Here is a 22,441-nt window from a genome sequence, read left to right as displayed (position 1 = left end):
ATTAGTGGTGAAGTGGATGAAGTCAGTGAGTTCTGCATGGGTGCAGGAGGTAGCAACAATGCAGCCGTCAATGTAGCAGAGAGAGCGTTTCCAGGCGTACACCCTATCCCCAAACTCTACATCCGCTACATTGACGACTGCATTGGTGCTACGTCCTGCACCCATGCAGAACTCAGACTTCATCCACTTCACCACTAATTTCACTTGGACCATCTCCGACATCTCCCTACCGTTTCTAGATCTCACCGTTTCCATCACAGAAAACATACTATTGACCGACATCTACTATAAACCTACTGCCTACTGTAGTAGTTCTGGGTCTCTCATCACCAACACTGTTTGAGGAACATGTAAACATGGCCCTTGCCTGTGGCACAAAATCAGTCTTAAAGAAACATGGATCCATATATCAGATTAGACACAGTGTTTACTATTTTTTCAATGTAATTTGAATGTTTTGCATTTACAATTAGCTGCCTGTTTCTGTATGAATATAAACAAGATGCATCTCTTTAAAAACTTGTTGGACTGAATAATCAAATACTTCATACAAATGCAGTTCCAAAACTTGTTAAAATGCTCCAGATAGTTTCTGGCTAATTTAGATGAAGGAAGGGTATTTCATCTAAACGACAGGATGAGAAATAGGCTACAAAGTCAGTGATTTGGTTAATCGTTGGCTTGTGTAGATTTGTTTTATTTCTCTCTTCCCATTCTGGGCGTTTCTATGGTGATGAAGCTACAGCTCCTTCCGAGGCAAGGGGAACTGCACGTAGCCCAGTCTCCACGATGAGGTCAGTCGTGCACTGCGAGAGATGCCTGTTAATCTCAATGAACCCAGAGTCCCAGTTAGTGCTATTCTCGTGAGACACATCGGTACACCTCGTGCCTGTCAGGCTATCCTGAATGTGATTTTTTTTTACAATGAGCAATGAAAACAGTGAGATCACTTTCACCTACGATCGTCGGTCCGCCATTTACTTGGCATGTTCCAAATTTGTAAAAAGTACTTTCTTCAGCACGTATCGCTGTTGTGAAGCTGGGCGAGGAGGCAGAATGAAAGCAGTAGGAACCGGACAGCGCTTTTACTGGCACAGTGCCTCAACAGTTTGCAGTAAATGTAAACTGTCCGGAACTCCCCAATCAGTGAAATCTGTCCCGCGAGATTCCTTTTTCAGCCAGTGAACCGTGATGGGCCCCCGGCAGCAGTCAGCACGGTGCTGAGACCTATTATAATTTTTGCAGGGGAGGGAGGGGCGAGACTAGGGGGTGGCGTCTCAGAGCTGACTGGGTGTCCTATGCGAAAGTGAGTGTGATTATTTGTTTAAGAAATTGTTGACTCGTCAGGGAGCCTGCGGCTTAGAGGCCGGAGTCCACTCCACCCTGGTGTGCACTTTGAAGAGGAGTGGGAAGTGATCTTCCACAACCCAACTCAGTCTGGCTTCATGGTCTGATTACTTGCCGAGCAAGGACTTGAATTATGCTGTTATTTTAGCAGGAATCTGCTCTGTTTAATGAGCAGTTTTAAAACCCTGGATAGACATCAAATGCTGGAGTAACTTGATGGGTCAGGCCGCATCTCTGGAGAAAAAGAATAGTCTGCAGAAGGGTCCCAACCTGAAAAGTTACCTATCCAATTTCTCCAGAGATGCTACCTGACCTGCTGAGTTACTCCATCATTTTCTCTCTCTCTGGTGTATTTGCAGTTCATTTTTATTAGTTTCAAAGCCTTGCCAGCTTTGCAGCACACAATGTCACTGCAGATTACTGCATTGGTGTGTCAACACTAATCTGCATTGGTGTACAACACTGATTAGATACTAGTACATGCTTGATATTCTCTTGAGGTGAAGAAAAGCCACTGTTCTACGTGGGGCCAACGCTTGCAATTTAATGCTGGATGCTAAGCTTGCTCCTGGCAGCAAGTGAACTGGGAATAATTCTCACACTCCTGGAAATAGTGCTGGGGAGCTTATATTAATGACGAGGAGGCGATTGTGAAGTTATGTACCATTGCAATGTATAGGGAGGGGCGCTCCAGAATGTAAAACAAGTGGGTGTAGGATAGTGTTAATGTGCAGGGATCGCTGGTTGGCACGGATCCGGTGGGCCGTAGGACCTGTTTCCGTGCTGTATCTCTAAACTAAACATCCTAAAGCGTTTCACAGCCCATTCAGTATTGAAGTAAAGTTATCACGATAATACAGGCATTATTGGAGCTAGTTTGAAAAATAACTAACTTCCTCAAAAAGGTGATTCTGGAGGCAACTGGCAACTATTTTGTTTGGCATGGACATTGTGGGCCGAAGGGCCTTTTCCTCTGCTGTACTATGGCATACAGTGCTTCAGTTGTGATCTAAATAGCTTCCTTGCTCCTGTGTTCTAATTCTACACAATAATTTAGGTGTAGTGTCAATAACGGCCTCGATCTTCATGAATACTTAGGTTAATTAGTCAACTCTTGCTCTTATTTCTCATGTTCTCAGTTGCTTGGTACATGTTTGGACCAAGACTACAATGATGTTGTGAGCTGACTAGTCCTTACAAGTCTGCACTGGTCACTGAGCAGTCATTGGTGAGGAAGTGCAGCTTCAAAGCACTGTCGATGACACATTTCATCACTGCCCTAGAAATATGGGCTGATTGGGTGGGAATTAGCTGGATTTGTTTTCCATTTTAAGAGTCGGAATTAACTCGGCTAATCTGGCTGCAATAGCCTCAATTATATCTTAAATGTCGTTGTATACTCATGCACTCGTACAGACACGCATGCACATCTTTGCTCAATCCTTTTCTTATTGGCCTGGATGTTACAGTTAAGAGAATGGACACTCTTCCACTATATGCTAATGCTGTTTCACACACTTACTTCACTAACCCAATGGACAGCTATGAAAAGGGGTATTTGAGAAGCAACACTTGTAGAAGGTAATAGAAAATTTAGACTACAGACTTTTCCTGAGACCCCATGCCTTTCTCACTTCCTTGAGCAATGGGTTGAGGCCATATTATCCTTTCTGGCCTCCAATGTTAGAGAAGCTAGCACTGGAATTATCAGAGATGAGAGTGAGTGGGTCAGTCATGCCAAGAGACTAATCCCTTGTGAAAAATTACTCTTCTTCCACCCACCAATCCTACAGTGGTGTTATTTGTAGCTTGCATGTGACACATCATGTTGTTGAACTTGTTTTTGCATTAGCCTATTCTGAAACATGGGGAGTGTTATTTTATTATATGCTGCCTCATGATCGCTGGATAATTAACTTAAACGTGTGGCTTTTCTCTTACAGCTATCTGAATGATCTTGAAAGGATAGCAAGATCTGATTACATCCCCACCCAGCAAGATGTATTGCGAACAAGAGTCAAAACTACAGGCATTGTCGAGACCCACTTTACTTTTAAGGACCTACATTTCAAGTAAGAATCACGTTATTAAATTTGCCGCCAATCCTCATGTTTCTGATTAGATTAACAACAAAAGAACCCTGCACAAATCAATAAAATATATATATTTAAGATAGATACATGGTCTCGCATGCCTGAAGATAGATACATGGTCTCGCATGCCTTTTCTCCAATTAAACAAAGAAAAAACTGAAATAATTGTTTTTGGAGCCAAGGAAGAATGATTAAAAGTTAGCACCCAGCTTCAAATGGTAATGCTAAAAACAACAAACCAAGCCAGAAACTTAGGAGTAGTCATGGACTCAGACCTGAACTTCAACAGCCACATAAAAACAGTCATAAAGTCAGCCTACTATCACCTAAAGAATATATCAAGGATTAAAGGACTTATGTCTCAGCAGGATTTGGAAAAACTTGTCCATGCATTTATCTTCAGCAGGCTCGACTACCGTAACAGTGTCTTTACAGGTCTCCCTAAAAAGTCGATCAGACAGCTGCAGTTAATTCAGAATGCTGCTGCTCGAGTCCTCACTAAGACCAAAAAAGTAGATCACATTACTCCAGTTCTGAGGTCTTTACACTGGCTTCCTGTCTTTCAAAGAATTGATTTCAAAATACTACTGTTGGTTTACAAAGCACTGAATGGTTTAGGGCCAAAATACATTTCTGATCTTCTGCTTAGCTACGAACCACCCAGACCTCTCAGATCGTCTGGGACAGGTCTGCTCTGTGTCCCCAGAGTCAGAACTAAACATGGAGAGAGGCAGCATTTAGTTTTTATGCACCACATACCTGGAACAAACTCCCAGAAAACTGCAGGTCTGCTGCAACTCTCAGCTCTTTTAAATCTAGACTGAAGACTTTTCTGTTTGCCGCTGCCTTTCAGTAAACAATACAATTTATTAATTACCTATATTGCACTGTAACTTCTATTCCTGGTTTTATTCTATTTAAAATATTTTATTTGATTGCTTTTAATTTTGTAATTATTTTATCTGAATAATCTAATAATCGTTTTACATCTAAATGTCATTTCATATGTGTTTCTTTCCAATGCTTATAATGTTTTATGTAAAGCACTTTGAATTACATTGTTGTTGAAAGGTGCTATACAAATAAACTTGCCTTGCCTTGCCTTGCCTTGAAGCAAGATCTGAATGGTTATTAAGGAGCGTGTCATTGGTTCTAGGAAAGTATCATTGTTCATTTGTCATTGCTTAACTTAAGTTATTTGCTCAACATTTTGTACAGCTGTTTATGTTGGAAAATGTTTGTTTTAATGTTCACGCCTTCCTAAATCTTCCTTGGTCAGGGACAATTTTGTGCCGAAAGGGGTGAAAGAGAAACCACTGGTAGGTCTTTGCCAAAGCTGCTTTTCACCTAAGCATTGATCCTTTGAGTACAGAAGATAAACATTTAATTCGGTAGATTAAAGGATTGGAAAAAAAAGTAGATGGTTGCTATCAGATTATCCTAAAGACCCAATGTCCATCAGGGAAGGAAATGTATTAGCCTTGTCTGCTCTGGCTACTATCTGACACCAATTCCTTGCTAATGTGGTGCTTGAAAATCATCTGCCGAAACAGAATTGGCCTATATAGCTGCTATGTAGAAGATATCTTCCCACCTTGGGATACTGGGTGGTAATTAATTGGATTGGATGTCCTTTTTATGGAAATATGAAAAATCCCTGAGGAAATTTGGCAGGATCAACTTTTATAGTATCTCACCGCTTGCATATATTTATCTTCCCTATTGTGTCTTTGTTTTCAGACTCGCCTCTGTCCCCGAGGCATGTCAGTTGCCTCATTTTTTTAATATCCTGTAAAAGCTGAATACTGGTAGGTTCACAGGAGGTATTTACGTATGACAGGGCGGACAGGCGTTCCCTTCATTTGTTTAAATATCAAAATGTTCAAATGTTGGAAGATTTATGTTTATCCCTTTTCAAAAGCAACATACATTAAATCTGGTCTTGTTAACCTGTATCTCATCAGGTTGGTGATTATTGTTTTATATCCAGAGATATCCAGAGAATAGGTACAGGTCCACCACTGATTTTCCAGCACCCTTGGTTCCTGAGGCTTTCTGAGTTATCCATTTTGCCGGACCCGTAGAGGTCACAGCCTCCGAGAGGAGTACAACATTATCGGAACAGTCCACCTGAGCCGCTAATGGACCGAGATACCGGCCCGCAAAATCGGCCTCGGATGTCTTCTTCTTGCGAATGAAACGTAAACCAAAGAAATAGTTAGATCTCAAGCTGGGTGTTGAGCAGCCCGGCCTCGGATGTCAGTTATGGGTACAGCTCTGGCCGGGCCGGAAGTCCTGAGTCCCGGCCGCAAGCGACAGATTCGACCCGCCGATCAGCGCGGAAGTTCCGATGAGGTCAGGATCGCTCACCTTACCCGGCCTAGGCGTCACATTTTCGGGGGGATTTCAGGTGCGCTCTCATGAATTTATTCAGATTGAAGAGGGCACCGGACCATCAGTTTCTGGAAAATCGGTGGTGGACCGGTATTCGCAACAAATTATTCTATTTGAGTATTGCTACCCAATTACCAAAAGGCCTCTTTCAATAATAATGGTATGATAATGTCAAATGTTTGAGTAGGGCTCAATTGTGGGAATGGCTTCACAAAAATGGCCCCTGATATAATTGAACCAGGGGAAAGCAATATTGCTGATTGCTCAAAGGGTATATTATCAAATGTCACTGCAGAAAAGGGACTCAATGTTTAGAAGAGGGAAGTTTTATCAAAGTAATGTCCTTGCCCAGTAGCTGGGGTAAAATGCCCAGTGTCCTTCCCAATACTGTGCAGTTAGTAAAGTCCTGCAAATAATGCAATACATTTACTACCCGCTGGCAACTCATTGTAATTGCAGGATCTATCTAAACTTGCATTGCCATTGTGGGTCGTCTTCAGTTTTCAGAATAATTAAGGACTCTGGAGTGGAATACAAAGGAAACTTGAGAACTATTACCATGGCATTTAAAAAAATTCACCAGTGTAGCTTGATTGTCCCAAATCATTTATCAATTGTTGTGTCTTTTCAATCAAACCATAACAAGAGATATTTATTGCTTAAAGGAGGTTTAAATTAGTTCAAGTTCAAGTTCAAGTGAGTTTATTGTCATGTGTCCCTGTATAGGACAATTAAATTCTTGCTTTGCTTAAGCACACAGAAAATAGTAGGCATTTACTACAAAACAGATAAATGTGTCCATATACCATGATATAAATATATACACACATGAATAAATAAACTGGTAGTGCAAATAACAGAAAGTGGTTGCTAATAATCAGAGTTTTGTCCGAGCCAGGTTTAATAGCCTGATGGCTGAGGGGAAGTAGCTATTCCTGAACCTGTTTTTTGCAGTCTTCAGGCTCCTGTACCTTCTACCTGAAGGTAGCAGGGAGATGAGTGTGTGGCCAGGATGGTGTGGGTCTTTGATGATACTGCCAGCCTTTTTGAGGCAGCGACTGCGATAAATCCCCTCGATGGAAGGAAGGTCAGAGCCGATGATGGACTGGGCAGTGTTTACTACTTTTTGTAGTCTTTTCCTCTCCAGGGCGCTCAAATTGCCGAACCAAGCCACGATGCAACCGGTCAGCATGCTCTCGACTGTGCACCTGTAGAAGTTAGAGAGAGTCTTCCTTGACAATCCGACTCTCCGTAATCTTCTCAGGAAGTAGAGGCGCTGATGAGCTTTTTTGATAATTGCGTTAGTGTTCTCGAACCAGGAAAGATCTTCAGAGATGTGCACGCCCAGGAATTTGAAGTTCTTGACCCTTTCAACCATCGACCCATTGATATAAATGGGGCTGTGGGTCCCCCTCCTACTCCTTCCAAAGTCCACAATCAGTTCCTTGGTTTTGCTGGTGTTGAGGGCCAGGTTATTGCGCTGGCACCATATGGACAGTTGCTCGATCTCTCTTCTGTACTCTGACTCATCCCCATCAGTGATACGCCCCACAATAGTGGTGTCGTCAGCGAACTTGATGATGGAGTTCGCACTGTGGTTCGCTACGCAGTCATGGGTATAGAGTGAGTACAGCAGGGGGCTGAGCACGCAGCCTTGAGGTGCTCCCGTGCTGATTGTTATTGAGGCTGACACATTTCCACCAATACGAACAGACTGTGGTCTGTGGACGAGGAAGTCGAGGATCCAGTTGCAGAGGGATGCGCAGAGACCCAGTTCTGCGAGTTTGGTAACCAGTTTGGAGGGGATGATTGTGTTAAATGCCGAGCTGTAATCAATGAATAACAGCCTGACATATGAGTTTTTGTTGTCCAAGTGGTCCAGTGCGGAGTGGAGGGCCAGCGAGATCGCATCCACCGTTGATCTGTTGTGGCGGTACACGAACTGCAGTGGGTCCAGGTTTTTGTCGATGTAGGAGTTGATTTGCTCCATGATCAACCTCTCAAAGCACTTCATCACCACCGGCGTTAGTGCCACTGGTCGGTAGTCATTGAGGCATGTCACCTTACTCTTCTTGGGCACCGGTATAATTGATGCCCTTTTAAAGCAGGTGGGGACCTCAGACCTCAGAAGTGAGAGGTTAAAAATGTCCGTAAAAACTCCCGCCAGTTGGTCCGCACAGGTTTTTAGAACACGGCCGGGTATACCATCAGGTCCAGGTGCTTTTCGGGGGTTCACCCCTCTGAAGGATTTCCTGACATTGGCCTCTGTGACTGAGACTGAAATGCCATCACAGCGAATGGGGGATCGGGAAGGCACATCAGTATTCTCCTTGTCAAAGCGTGCGTAAAACGCATTGAGCTCGTCAGGGAGTGATGTTACACCGGCATTCGAGCTGCCTCCTGGTTTTGCCTTGTAGGAGGTGATTGCATTCAGACCCTGCCACAGCTGCCGAACATCTGTCTCGTCCTCCAGTTTGGAGCAGAAGTCCCTTTTGGCCTTTTTTTATGGCCTTACCAAGGTCGTATCTGGTCTTCATGTAGGCCACTGTATCATTGGAGGTGAATGCCCTGTGTCTGGACTTCAGGAGAGTGCGGATCTCAAAGTCTCAAAGTTCATCCAAGGTTTCTGATTGGGAAACACTCGGAAGGTTTTTGTAGGGATGCAATCATTAGTGACCAGTGTGTGTATATATTTGGGTTATTTTCAAGTAGGCTATTAGAAATTTGACTAAATCGGGTACAGTTTCTGTGCATCACTTGTTAATGCTGTTTTTAAAAATATTGTATTTTCTTAAATCAGCACTATTTTGATTTTCAAAAAAATGTGAGTAAAATTCAGAAGAATTTAGCAAATGGCTGACTTAAATTGCAGATTAAATGTAAATATTTCCAGTGGATTAATATAGAGTTTATAGCATTTTGTTTAAAGAACTGGGTTAGGAATTAGGACTGATGCATTATTAGTGGTGACTCCATTACCTCTCCATTGTTGCAACTGTAACACACACCACCCGTCACAATTAGCCTTCTTGCATAAACACTTGGAGTGGATTTTATTGGCGAGAAAGTGCCAGAGGAGAGCAGAGGTTTACAACAATACACAGAAATGTGTCGGGCATGGATTTGCAATGTATTCCTGGCACAGCAGAGCTGTCTGTGATGCATCTCTAGAATGCATTGAGTCCCTTTTGCTGCACTGATCTGATGAGCACATGCCCTTGGGAATGTATTCACAAGCACATGTACCATAGGTACCAGTGCAACTGAAATTGCTAAATGTGACGTTGCATTCTAAAGGCAACAGTGAGCTTGGACAGAAGATAAGGTACTGTTCCTCAATCTGATGTTGGTTTGGGGAATAGTACTACATTATCTGTCTAGACACTGCAGTCTTCAGGGGTCAATATTAAATTCACCAATTTCAGCAAACTCCCTTTTCCTGTATATCAGATCTAGCCAGTTCTGCTGCACAGTTATCTGCAAGATTAACTCAATGTTTCTCTTGCCGCAGACAGTACCTTATCTGCTGGCCATTTTCAGCAATCTCCTCTTTGCTTCAGGTTTCTGACACATGCACTTCACAGCTTTAACCTGTCCCTTTGTCTGCTTGCTTTCTTTCTCTTGTTGGTGAGCCCACACCTGGATTACTGTGTGCAGTTCTGGGTGCCCAGCGACAGGAAGAATGTCACTAAATTGGAAAGCGTGCAGGAGAGATTCACCGGGACGTTACATGGGTTTGTGGGCTAAAGATATCGGGAGAGGTTGCAACTGCTGGAGGTATAACGCTTGTCCCTTTACCTTCTCCCTCACCACCATCCAGATATCTGAGCCATTCCAAGTGTGGTAAAGTTTCACCTGCACTTCCAACATGGCCTGCTGGATTTGGTGCTCAAAATGTGGCCTTCTGCACATCAGAGAAACCGTGCATAGACGAGGTGACCGTTCTGTGGAACACTGTGCTGTGTACATAACGTGGTGCACTGTGCTCTGCGACATCTGGTTTCATGTCCTTTTAACTCTTTCACACCCCCAACTAACCTGCCTGTCTTCGGCCTTCTACGTTTCTACAGAGGCTGAACTCAAATTGGAAAGAACAACATCTCTGATTCTGCTTAGATAGTTTACAACCCAATGAACATTAAAATTTCCAATCAGGTATTTCACAAGGCTCTCCTCCCACGAAAGCTGCCCACCTAGCTTTCTTCTTTTATTCAATCTTTTCATCCCCTTCCCCACCTGGCTCCATCTGCTCATCATACCCTCGCCTACCACCTTAGTTTAGTTTAGTTTGTTGTCATGTGTACCAAGGTAAAGCGAAAAGCTTATTTTGCGTGCTAACCGGTCAGTGGAAAGACTATACATGATTACAATCGAACCGTGCACAGTGTACAGATATGTGATAAAGGGAATAACGTTAGTGCAAGATGAAGTCCTGCAAAGTAAAGTTCTATCCCAACCCCTTCATTCTTCTACATACTGCCAACCTTTTATGTTCCTCTCAATCCTGAGATGGCATCTTGACCCAAAATGTCGACTTACACCTTTTGCCTCCACAGATGTTGCTAAACAGTTAGTTCTTCCATTACTTTGTTTTCAGTCTGGATCTGGCATCTGCCGTCTCTTTTGTCTTCTGTTTCCTCGGGCTTCTGGTGGAGAGGGCTTTCAGCTCCTATTTTAATTTAGGAGTGTATTTCACACATTGCTCATTCTTAATAAGAATTGTGTGGCGTCTGGCCAAATAATGAACCTTCTTAGAATGTAGGCTTCTCCGTCAAATTTTATTTAATGTTCCATTCTCAGCCTCAACGAGTGGCTTGCCAGACTGTTCCAGAAGGCAGTTTAGTCGACCACATAACCCTGGAGTCTGACGTAAGCCAGAGAGGAAAGGCAGCAGATTCCCTTCCTGAAAGCTCCTCGGTAAATTGCATGAGTTTATGTTAAAAATTCAATAGTTTCCTGATCATCAATTCTTATCAAAGCTTTTATTCCAAATTGTTTAATTTCTTTTAGATCCCCAGATGCTCTTGTAGGTTTTGAATTAATGTCACTAGATCCATCATCCAGTTATGCAACCACAGCCACCCTAACCCATTAACCTTGTGGATTTGCTCTGAATTCCTTCCAGGGGTGAAAAGCCTATTTTTCTTGGTAATTGAAACTTATTTAAGTGGGATCTACCTGGAGCACTGGGACTGCAAATTTTCCAGACTTGAAATTAAGGGACTTTTATTTCATGCTGAATTATGATGATCTAGAATGCATGGAAAGTTTAGTGATACTACAACATAATCTGCAGAACTTCTGATGATTTTAGAATGTCCGGTAGAATTTTATAGTACTGAAATGGTCCATTAGCACACCAAGTCCATGCTGATCATTTTGCCCATCTACACTAATCCCACGTCTAAATGCTTCCAAAATGAGAAATAGTATCCACCTCCTCTGGCAGCATATTCCTGATATCAATTCCTGCTACTAAATAACTTGCCCCTCACATCCCCTTTACAACTCACCTTAAGCCTATGACCTATTTTTGATAACCCTGCCAAGGGATAACACTTTTAGCCATTTATCCTATCTATAGATAGACTCAAAATGCTGAGGTAACTCAGCGGGTCAGGCAGCATCTGTGGCGGTAAGGAATAGGTGACATTTCAGTTTGATACCCTTTTCAGATTATTCCTTTCATAATTTTACATACCGGTACTTCTGTCAGGTTACCCCTTGGCCCCCTTTGTACCAGGGAAAACTCGGCGTAGGCAATTTCTACACATAATTCCAATTGAGGCAACATCTCTGTGAATTAGATTTGTATGTTTAAAATTCCATTTCTTAAGGAAAAGAGAATGGGTAGGATAGCTCTTTCAAAGGTCTGGCTCTGGCATAATGGCTGAATGCTGTATGATTCTTCTGCTCATCTATTTTACTGCTTCAGCTGTAATTCAATGTGGATCTGACATTGTTGATTAGTAGACTTCTACAAGCAGCTAAAGTGCCAAAATGGCCTGATCATGGCATTGCATGAACTACTTCCATGCTGTGCAAGCTGTTTTCCTCATCTTGTTTGGATAACGTTATGTTTTCCCTCATGCCTCCTTGGCATATGTCCATAATGGATCTCTGCTTCGTTTGTTTCTGCTCGTATGAGGGACACATGTAAGGGAACTCTAATCAATGTGCAGCCAGTCCACTATCTGAACTAACTGAGCCTGCTTTCATACTGCGCACTGAGATTAGGGCAAGTATTCAATGGTGGGTGTGTTTAGCGGATGCACTCTGCTAAAGTCATCTTTGGCCATAACCGTTTCCTTTCGAAGTGCAATAGTTTCTGAAAATAAATTCTCAATTTTTGCATGGAAATTACACAGTAACATTTTGCAGTGTTTGCAGTTCTGAATTGTTTGCCTTTTTTCAGTTCTAGGTAGTGAGATAAATGGAGTAAGCAATATGAAACGAACGATTACATGGCAGACTTGGAATTTGGAATTAAACAGAAAATGCTAGAAAAACTGAGTAAACCAGATGGCATCTGTAGCTAACGTGGAGACATAAGGACCTGCAGATGCTGCAATTGAGCAAAACACAAAATGCTGGAGTAAATCAGCGGGGCAAGCAGCATCTGTGGAGGGAAAGGATAGGCGACGTTTCGGTTCTTGTCATAAGAAGGGTCCCAACCTGAGACATAGTCTATCAATTCCCTCCACAGATGCTGCCTGACCCACTGAGTTATTCAGAACGTAATATTTTGAACAGATCTAATGTTTTGGTCTGTTTAAGAAAGAACTGCAGATGCTGGAAAAATCGAAGGTAGATAAAAAGCTGGAGAAACTCAGCGGGTGAGGCAGCATCTATGGAGCGAAGAAATAGGCGATGTTTTGGGTTGAGACTTTTTGGTTTGATATTTTGTGGTTGAAGTTCTGAGAAAGGACCATCACCTTGCAATATTAAATTCTGCTTCTAATTCTGGAGATGCTGCCCAGCCAACTGTCTATTTTCAGCATTGCTGTTTTAGGATTTCCAGAAGCTTTCGTATTTTACTTTGCAAAGCTGAATTAGAATCCTGATCTGTTTGCACAACTTTCATCTAGCACCACGCTTTTCATTGTTTTAACTTGGTGCCATTATTTATTGTTGTATGCGAGCTTTCCAACAAACTCTGCTGTTCTTTTTGGCAGGTTTATTTCCTCTAGCAGATCAAGCTTATTTAGAATGTTCATCCCCAGCCTGTTGGCATTAAGAATTGCTTTTAGATCTTCAGTAAAAGCTTGAACTTAAACCTCACCTGTAGCAGCAATTCACTACGGTAACCTTGACTGCCGTCTGGCCTGGCCAATTACTGCTATTTGCACTCTCTGGATATTTTGATGTAATCATTGACATGCATTGTTAGTGTACCAGAACGGTTGATAAGTGGGCATTGATGCATACCATGTTGTGATGGACTTTGAAGTGAAAATTAGGGGGAAATTGGGGGAATGTGGGAGGACCAGAGGCCAGAGCCTCAGAATTAAAGGATGTTCCTTTAAGAAGGAGATGAGGAGGAACTTCTTTTGTCAGAGGGTGGTGAATTTGTGGAATTCCTTGCCACAGAAAGCTGCGGAGGCTAAGTTAATGGATATTTTTAAGGCAGAGATAGATATTCTTGATTAGTATGGGTGTCGGGGTTGATGGGGAGAAGGCAGGAGAATGGAGTTCGGAGAGATACATCAGCCATGATTGAATGGCGGAGTAGACTTGAATTCTGCATCCCATCACCTTATGTCGAACTGTTTGAACACGCTAGAGGAATTAAAGGCAAATGGCAAACCTGGTTTGGTTGTGGAATTTATTGGCCTGACATGACTTGGTTCCTGGAGATTTGAAATGTAATAGTTGGTCACAGTGTGGTACTGTGGTCCGTGATGCTGGAATATAATTCCCACTAATAGGCAGCGTCAAACATCATGCCCCATACGGAAAATGGCTGAAGAGCGTCTGATTGATAATCTTAGCCTAAGGGAAATACAGGAGGTGGAGATCATGAGACATTGGAGCAGAATTAGGCCATTCGACCCGTCGAGTCAGCCCCGCCATTCGATCACGGCTGATCCATTTTCCCTCTCAATCCCAATCACCCCGTAACCTTTGACGTCAGAGAACACTGACTGTGTAAAAAATAAATTGATCGTGGATCAAAGTTTTCCGTCCCCAACAGAGATGCCATTGTTCATCTTTAAAACTCACAGCCCGTCTGAATGTTCCTTGCATATTGAAGACTGTGATTATCCCTGATTGTTAAAGCAGAAAAGAAATTCAGAGTTCCTTACCTTGTGGAAAATTAACCTGTTCCTGCACACAAGGATATGCTGGAGTGCAGTGTTTTTTATTGTCATAGGTCCTGAACCGGAACAATGAAATTCCTACTTGCAACAGCACAACAGATATGTAAACATAGTACTCACAGTACTCTGTAAACACCCTTGCTGTTGTTTTAGTTTAGATTATTGTCACGTGTAATGAGGTACAGTGGAAAGCTTTTGTTGCGTGCTAGCCAGTCAGCGGAAAGACTAAGCATGATTACAATCTGGTCGTCACAGAAAGATTACTTTTTTTTCTCCACATAACATTACCAGAGGAGACTCGACCCCAAATGTCATCTGTCCATGTTCTTCAGAGATGCTGAGTTACTCGAGCATGCGTGTCTTTTTTCCCCCCAGAAGTCGTGATATGATTTCTCAGGACTCTGAGTTTTATTTCAGATTGCTACATCCGCTCAAAACAAACCTAACAGACCTGGATCAGTCTGAAGAAAGGTTTCAGCCCGAAACGTTGCCTATTTCCTTCGCTCCATAGATGCTGCCGCACCCGCTGAGTTTCTCCAGCACTTTTGTCTAACAGACCTAGATTCCCTGGTTTAGGTAGGAAAGGGGAAATTGGGTGGAGTTTCCAATCCTGTTCCAGAGTCCAACTAAAATTATGCTCAAAACTTCAAAGGGCACAGCAACATTGACTGTGATGCCCCCACTGTAAAGTGCACTGCCAATCCTCTCTATGTACAGTGCCCTCTATGTTTGGGACAAAGACCCGTCATTTATTTATTTGCCTCTGTACTCCACAATTTGAGATTTGCAATAGAAAAAAAATCACGTGATTATAGGGCACATTGTCAGATTTTAATAAAGACCATTTTTAAACATTTTGGTTTCACCATGTAGAAATTACAGCAGTGTTTATACATAGTCTCCCCATTTCAGGGCATCATAATGTTTGGTTCACAGCAATGTCGTGTAAATGGAAGTAGTCACGTTTAGTATTTTGTTGCGTATCCTTTACATCAATGAAGATAAGTGAGCCAGTACCTTCAGCAGCCATGCATGCTGAGGCCATAACACCCCCACCACCATGTTTCACAGATGAGGTGGTATGCTTTGGATCTTGAACAGTTCCTTCTCTCCTCCATACTTTGCTCTTGCCATTACTCTGATATAAGTTCATCTTCGTCTCATTTGTCCACAAGACCTTATTCCAGAACTGTGGTTGCTCTTTTCAGTACTTCTTGGCAAACTGTAACCTGGTCATCCTATTTTTGCAGCTGACCAGTGGTTTGCATCTTGCAGTGTAGCCTCTGTATTTCTGTTCATGAAGTCTTCTGCGGACAGTGGTCATTGACAAATCCACACCTGACTCCTGAAGAGTGTTTCTGATCTGTCGGACAGGTGTTTGGTGATATTTCTTTATTATAGATAGAATTCTTCTGTCATCAGCTGTGGAGGTCTTCCTTGGCCTGCCAGTCCCTTTGCGATTAGTAAGCTCACCAGTGCTCTCTTTCTTCTTAATGATGTTCCAAACAGTTGATTTTGGTAAGCCTAATGTTTGGCTGATGTCTCTAACAGTTTTATTCTTGTTTCTCAGTCTCATAATGCCTTCTTTGACTTTCATTGCCACAACTTTGGTCCTCATATTGATAAACAGCAATAAAAGTTTCCAAAGGTGATAGAAAGACTGGAGGAAAGACGAGGTGCTGAGAGCTCTCTTATACCTGCATGAAGGAGGCACTTAAACACACCTGAGCAATTACAAATGCCTGTGAAGCCATGTGTCCCAAACATTATGGTGCCTTGAAATGGGGAGACTATCTATAAACACAGCTGTAATTTCTACATGGTGAAAGCAAAATGTATAAAAATGTCCTTTTATAAAATCTGCCAATGTGCACTTTAACCACATGTGATTTTTTTTTCTATTATAATTCTCAAATTGTGAAGTACAGAGGCAAATAAATAAATGATTTGTCTTTGTGGAGAGCACTGTAGGTTCACGGGAAGGAAGAATAGTTAATGTCAATGGAACTTTGCAAACTCACCATTCGGTGAGGAAGCAAAAGTGGCAACGCTATAATAAAACTGATAGCTTCCTTGCTTCTTGTTCTGTCAATGATTTCCTTTCCCTGGTCATATTGCCAGTGAACCCTATATGCTCCATTCATGACTTTCCCCTCATGGCAGTGATTGTGTTGAATCAAGCACGTCTGAGTCTGCTTTCTCGATATTCAGACTACCGCTTTTTCACAAGAAATTTCAATTAAGCCATGTGTGACTGTTATGTAGGCTTCCACTGACAGTGTGATGTCTGCTAATAGAGATAAACAGCCATAATTACCTTTTTTATCATGACCGTTAATAATTACAGTCGGTCATAAATACATCAATCCTTCTGTTGTCATCTTTTAAAGGAAAGTAGCTTTCTGATGGCATCTGCAATTAACAGCTGATTGAATTGTATAATGGTGTTGAATTTTAAATAGTACATTTATTTAATTTCTATTCATCTGCTTTTTGCTGAACGCGTTCACACCATAGCCTTGGGCAAATGTATAACCTCTGCAAAATAAACAAGAATATCCGTAGAAAATTTGAGTGATTGTCACAAGGTCAAAAGTCTGGGTGTCATCCTTGATAGCAGACTTTCTTTTGAAAAACACGTCAGTAATCTCACTCGGTCTGCTTACTTTCACCTCCGCACTATCCACCGTCTTCGTCCATCACTCTCTACTAACAACACTGCTACTCTCATCCACGCCCTCGTCACCTCCCGTATTGATTATTGTAACTCTCTCCTCTCCGGTTTACCCCACAAGTCCATCCATAAACTTCAATTGGTCCAGACCTCAGCTGCCCGCATTATCACCAGAACGCCATCCACCGAACACATCACTCCCATCCTCAAACAACTGCACTGGCTCCCTGTCCAATACAGCATTGATTTTAAGTTTCTCCTCCTCACTTTCAAAGCCCTCCACAATCTCGCTCCTCCATACCTCTCTGAACTGTTCCAGCCTTACACTCCATCCCGAACTCTCTGATCCTCTTCTTCCTCCCTGCTCTCCACTCCATCTGCCCGCCTGTCCAAGATGGGGCTCAGATACTTCACGCCTCTGCTCCTCGCCTCTGGAACTCTCTCCCACTATCCATCCGTATCATAGAGTCTCTCCCCACCTTTAAAACCTCCCTCAAAACTCACCTATTCAGACTGGCCTATCCCACGTAACTCCAATTTTTAAAATCAAATTAATGGATATGTTGTTTTGTTTCATTTTATTTATATATTTGTAATTTGCTTGTTTTAACTGTAAGGTGTTCTGAAAGGTGCCCATAAATAAAATGTATTATTATTATTATTATTATTACAAGGTAAACATGCTATGTTATCTGTTAACCCATAGACTAAGCCTCCAATTTACAACAGTCATTGTTAACCCTTCAGAATAAGGGTTAGTTCATAACAGTTCCAAAGCAGGTAATGAAAACTGTGTTTCATCTTCAACTTTATACTTTAGAGATGCAGCGTGGAAACAGGCCCTTCGGCCCACCGAGATGGCGTTGACCAGCGATCACCTTGTACGCTAACACTATCCTACACACTAGGGACAATTTTATCAAAGCCAATTAACTTACAAACCTGTATGTCTTTGGAAAATGGGAGGAAACTGATGCACCCGGTAAAAACCCATGCGGTCACAGGGAGAATGATTTTGGTAAGCCTAAGTTTTGGCTTCAACAGTCTCTGACAGTTTTATTCTTGTTTCTCAGTCTCATAATGGCTTCTTTGACTTTCATTGGGGAAACTTTGGTCCTCATGTTGATAAACAGCAATAAAAGTTTCCAAAGGTGATGGAAAGACTGGAGGAAAGACTAGGTGCTGAGAGCTCTCTTATGTCTGCATTAAGCAGGCAATTAAACACACCTGAGCAACGACATCATGCTCATGTGTTGCAACACAGTGTTAATGACGAATGACTAGCCAATACAGTGGTCACAATCCAACATCATCCCTGTCCCCAAATCTGGGAGCCTGAACAAGACTGACAACTATCGTGGCATGTACCTTGGTCAAGGTCTACAACCGCTAGATTCTAAAACGGATTAGGGCTGCTATCGACCCGAAGCTACATTACAATCAGAACGGCTTCAGAGAGAAGAGGAACACGGTCACACAGATCCTTGCCCTTCAAAGAATCATTGAGGAGGTGGAGAATAACAACCTGCCGGCCGTTCTAACCTTCATAGACTTCAAGAAAGTGTTTGACTCGATTCACCGATGCGAATTGATGAGGATTTTGAAGGCTTACGGTATCCCTCCTCGTCTCCTGAGAGCCATTGAGGATATGCACTTGGGCACCACGGCCAGGGTTGTCACCCTGGATGGCGAGAGCAAAGTGTTTGAGATCCTCGCGGGGGTCTTACAGAGAGACATGCTGGCACCCTTTCTCTTTGTCATTGTCCTTGATTATGCAATGAGGCAGGCGCTCAAGGAACATGAGGACCTCGGCTTCACAATCACCCCAAGGCGTTTGAGAAGAATCTCTGATGGCATCGGCCTGCTGTCAGACCAGATTAGGGATGCACAGGAGCTACTGGGCAGGGTCGGATAGAGTGCGAGAAAGTGGGCCTCCACCTCAATGCCAAGAAGACGGAGTACATGGCGTACAATGTTGGTGACCAAGAGCCTCTCAAGACCAGTGGCGGTGCATCTCTCAAGAAAGTGGAGGACCAAGTACCTGGGAGCGAGGATGCAGAGCTAGGAGAATGACATCAAGGTCCGGAAAATGCTGGCATGGAAAACCCTCAATAACATGGGAAAAATCTGAACGTCTCGGATGTCTAAGGGTCTCAAACTGAGATTCTTCCATGCAACTATAGAGACCATATTATTGTACGGGTGTGAGGCATGGACTCTCACTCGAGCACTGTCCAAGTCTCTTGATGGTACCTGCACCCGAATGCTCAGAAAAGTTCAAAATGTCAGTTGGAGGAACCACATCACCAACGCCCAGCTCTACGGGGAAATTCCACCTCTGACCGAGGAGATCAGGTCGAGAAGGATGAGGCTCGCTGGTCACTGCCACCGCCACCCACCCATGGAAGAGGTGACCCGGGACGGCCAATCAAGACAATGCTGGAGACGTTGATGGAAGACGCATGTGTAGAGACAAAAGAGGAGCTTTCCAGCTGCATGGAGGACAGAGATGTGTGGTGCGTCCGTCACCGTGCCTGTCGGAAACCAGCACCACTGCGTCGCTAATGTGTTCAACGATTTAATAATGAGCAACTACAAACACCTGTGAAGCCATGTCCTAAACATTATGGTGCCCTGAAATAAGGGGACTGTGTATAAACACAGCTGTAATCTCTATATGGTGAAATCAAAATGTATAAAAATACCCTTTATTAAAATCTGACAATGTGCACTTTAACCACATGTGATTTTTTTCTATTATACATCTCAATTGTGGAGCACAGAGGCAAATAAATAAATGATGGGTCTTTGTCCCAAACATTATGGAGGGCACTGTACACTAATTCCTCATCACCATCTCACGGCATCAATGCCATGTGTACATGATGTCTCCGCTCATAAATGCAATGTGATTCAACCACACTGCATGGCAGAGAGCTCTAGATTCTCTCTAACCCAAGGAAATTATTCATATGTTGAAGAATGTAGAATGAAGATAAGCTATTCAAAATGTCATGGTTTTTTGAGCCATTTGGTTTAAAATGGTCCTGAATTTAAAATTTACAGTCTGGATTCAGTCCCAATGTTTGGTGGTTGGATAAATTGGCACTCTGTCTAATTTATTTACAATGCTGGCCTTGTGCTTCTGAACTGCATGGTGTCGGCTTCTATTTAGTTAACTTCCAGGAATACTTGGGGCTTCAGAAGTTTCATTTTAGATATGGGATGGCACTTCTGTTGCTGTTGCACAACTTCAGTCGCCTGGTTAATCTTGACCTCTAGTACTGTATGTGTGGCGTTTTATGTATCGGTACTTCATGTGGCTGTGGATTTTCTCTCTCATCGAGTAATGAGCATGTGAGAAGGAATTAGCTACTTGGAAATAAATAGGGGAATCAGACTTGTCAAAATGCTTTGAGAGCCAGTAGGAACCGGGTAGGTCAAATGGCCTCCCACTTTGTTTAAAAAGTACAAAAAAATGAAATTCCAAATTTGTTGGTCTTACTGTGAATTTTTGTGAAGTGTTGAAAAATAAACAAGTGTGACTGAGCAAAGGAAATTTGAACTGTAGCCAGCACCTGTGACAATTGATATTGCTACAGCACAGTGCCCTGTAGTCTTAAATTTGGACCAGAGGAAATATTTGTGTTATTACTAGTTCATGAGTAGTGTGCCTTAATTGCAGGAGACTTCTCAACTCTGTAGCAAGGTCAAATCATTAAAATTGAGTCTTTGTAACATGACTAAAAACCCCTGCTTTGGCAGCACAAGTCGGATTGGATTTCAGTCAAAGCCAGAAAGGCGAGTAAATGACACAAGGGTCTGCATGGGGGCGAGAAATTGAAGGGGGGGGGGGAGGGGGAAGAAACAAGAGAAACAGCAGGATCAACTTCATGGCTACTTTAAATCATATCATATGGTCGTTGGCTTCGGCTATTTATCTTACAATCTGTAGTTTTTAATGCAAAGGCTCAGTAGAATTGGGACATATTTACTTTTGGGAGCATGAAATAAGAATGCGTCGGTTTAATTTACACCTTTAAAGGTTTTCAGATAGAATATTGAATTATTCCACGGTACGTGTTGTAAACAAAGGCATCTGTTGAATTATCAAGGTCTTAACCGCTCCTTGTCACTTTGTTTTTATGTTTGCTCCTGATTAAAGGCAGTTTTAGAGTGTGGAAATTGAACCCCAATCTATTAACCAGATTTATGCTATCAGTGGGAGGTAGAAGTCTAGTGGGAAGAGATGGATAGGAGGTTTTGCTAAATTGTTCTCTGGTTGTATCCATCTGCAGTTTTAAATAAAGAGGCTTGATGAAGAGCAGAAACTAAAAAGCATTAGTAAACAGATTAAAATTTAGCATCAAAGAACCATTTTGGGTGTATGTGTCTCCTCTTTAATCTGCCCGGGGAAGTGAACACAAGGCTAGTTCTCTTCCTGTGGAGTCCTACCTTTAGTGGCCTCCTGCCGCCGTATCCTAGTGTATAGGATCAATTTCAGTGACTTGATTGTTATTGCATGTGTCAGCTCGTTGGCCTCCATCGTTCACCCCACCATGACATTCTCGGAATTTGATGTGCGGGGAACTCTGGAAGGAAGGAGCAGAAAAAGGACGGCGGTCAATGCCCTAATGCATGGAGTGGCTTCAAATTTGCTCCTGCTGCAATCAGTAAAATATTCCACCTAATGAAGGCTGTTTTATATGGCGGGTGTGGGAGCACGCATGTGTTTTAGGGAGGGAGGTAGGGGAGAAGAGCAAGGAGAAAGAATATGTATTTTCTATTGATGGGAAGTCAGATAGGAAAAGGGTAGTTGGATTGAAAGAGTTTAGAGGGATATGGGCCAATTGCAGGCAAATGGGACTAGCCCAGATTACTGAATTAGGTGGCATGGGCAAGATGGGCCAAAGGGTCTGTTTCTGTGGTATATAATTCTGCCTCTACCAAAAAGTTATTTGTTAATAATTCCACTCTAATCTGCATGTATTCCTTGCTGAGATAGCGTGCAAAATATGTAAGCCATTTAATTATTGCAGTGTTGTGTCGAATGAGCATAGACCTGTTGCAACATAGATGGAGCATAATGTTATCTCTTTGGTTCTCCAGTGCAACTTTCTTTAAAAAAAACTTGTGCCTGAAGAAAATGATGAGAACCTTCAGTTCTGTGAATATATGTTCATGTTAAAATACGCACAGTCTGACGTAAAACTCTAATGATTTTTGTGTGGGAATGTCAGATGTTCTCAACTGTGCGTTCAATTACAGAAGAGCAAATGTCCTTTGAATTCTCCATGTAATGCAATACAGGTGCACAACCTTTTATCCGAAAGCCTTGGGACCAGACACTTCTCGGATTTCGGAATTTTTCGGATTTCGGAAGAAGATTTTTAGCGTAGATTAGGTAGGTAGCGCGGGCGGCTTGAAATGTCTGGAGCGGCTGCCTCCTCCCCGGAGACCGGGGAATCATTGTAAATCATTGCTTAAATGTTAGTCAGTTAGTTTGGAGGGATTTTATGTGGTGGGGGGGGTGAAGGGGGAAACTTTAATTCTTAGTCCCCTACTTGGTCGGAAAGGCGGGGAGCGGGCAATGCCTTACCGGGTCGCTCCAA

General features: G+C 42.6%; 1 protein-coding gene across 1 annotated transcript in view; it reads left to right on the top strand.

Moving 5' to 3' along the window:
- The window catches only part of gnai2 (G protein subunit alpha i2), a 206,816-nt gene that overhangs the window by 147,490 nt on the left and 36,885 nt on the right, over positions 1–22,441 (top strand). The window contains exon 5 of the mRNA XM_033037082.1: positions 3,291–3,419. Coding sequence (XP_032892973.1) covers positions 3,291–3,419 — 129 coding nt within the window. The remainder of the gene's footprint in view (positions 1–3,290; positions 3,420–22,441) is intronic.

The sequence above is a fragment of the Amblyraja radiata genome, chromosome 18 (genome assembly GCF_010909765.2).
Source record: "Amblyraja radiata isolate CabotCenter1 chromosome 18, sAmbRad1.1.pri, whole genome shotgun sequence".
In the NCBI taxonomy this organism is placed as follows: domain Eukaryota; kingdom Metazoa; phylum Chordata; class Chondrichthyes; order Rajiformes; family Rajidae; genus Amblyraja; species Amblyraja radiata.
The sequence above is the reverse complement of the archived record's forward strand: the minus strand, read 5'-3'. Positions and strand labels throughout refer to the sequence as shown.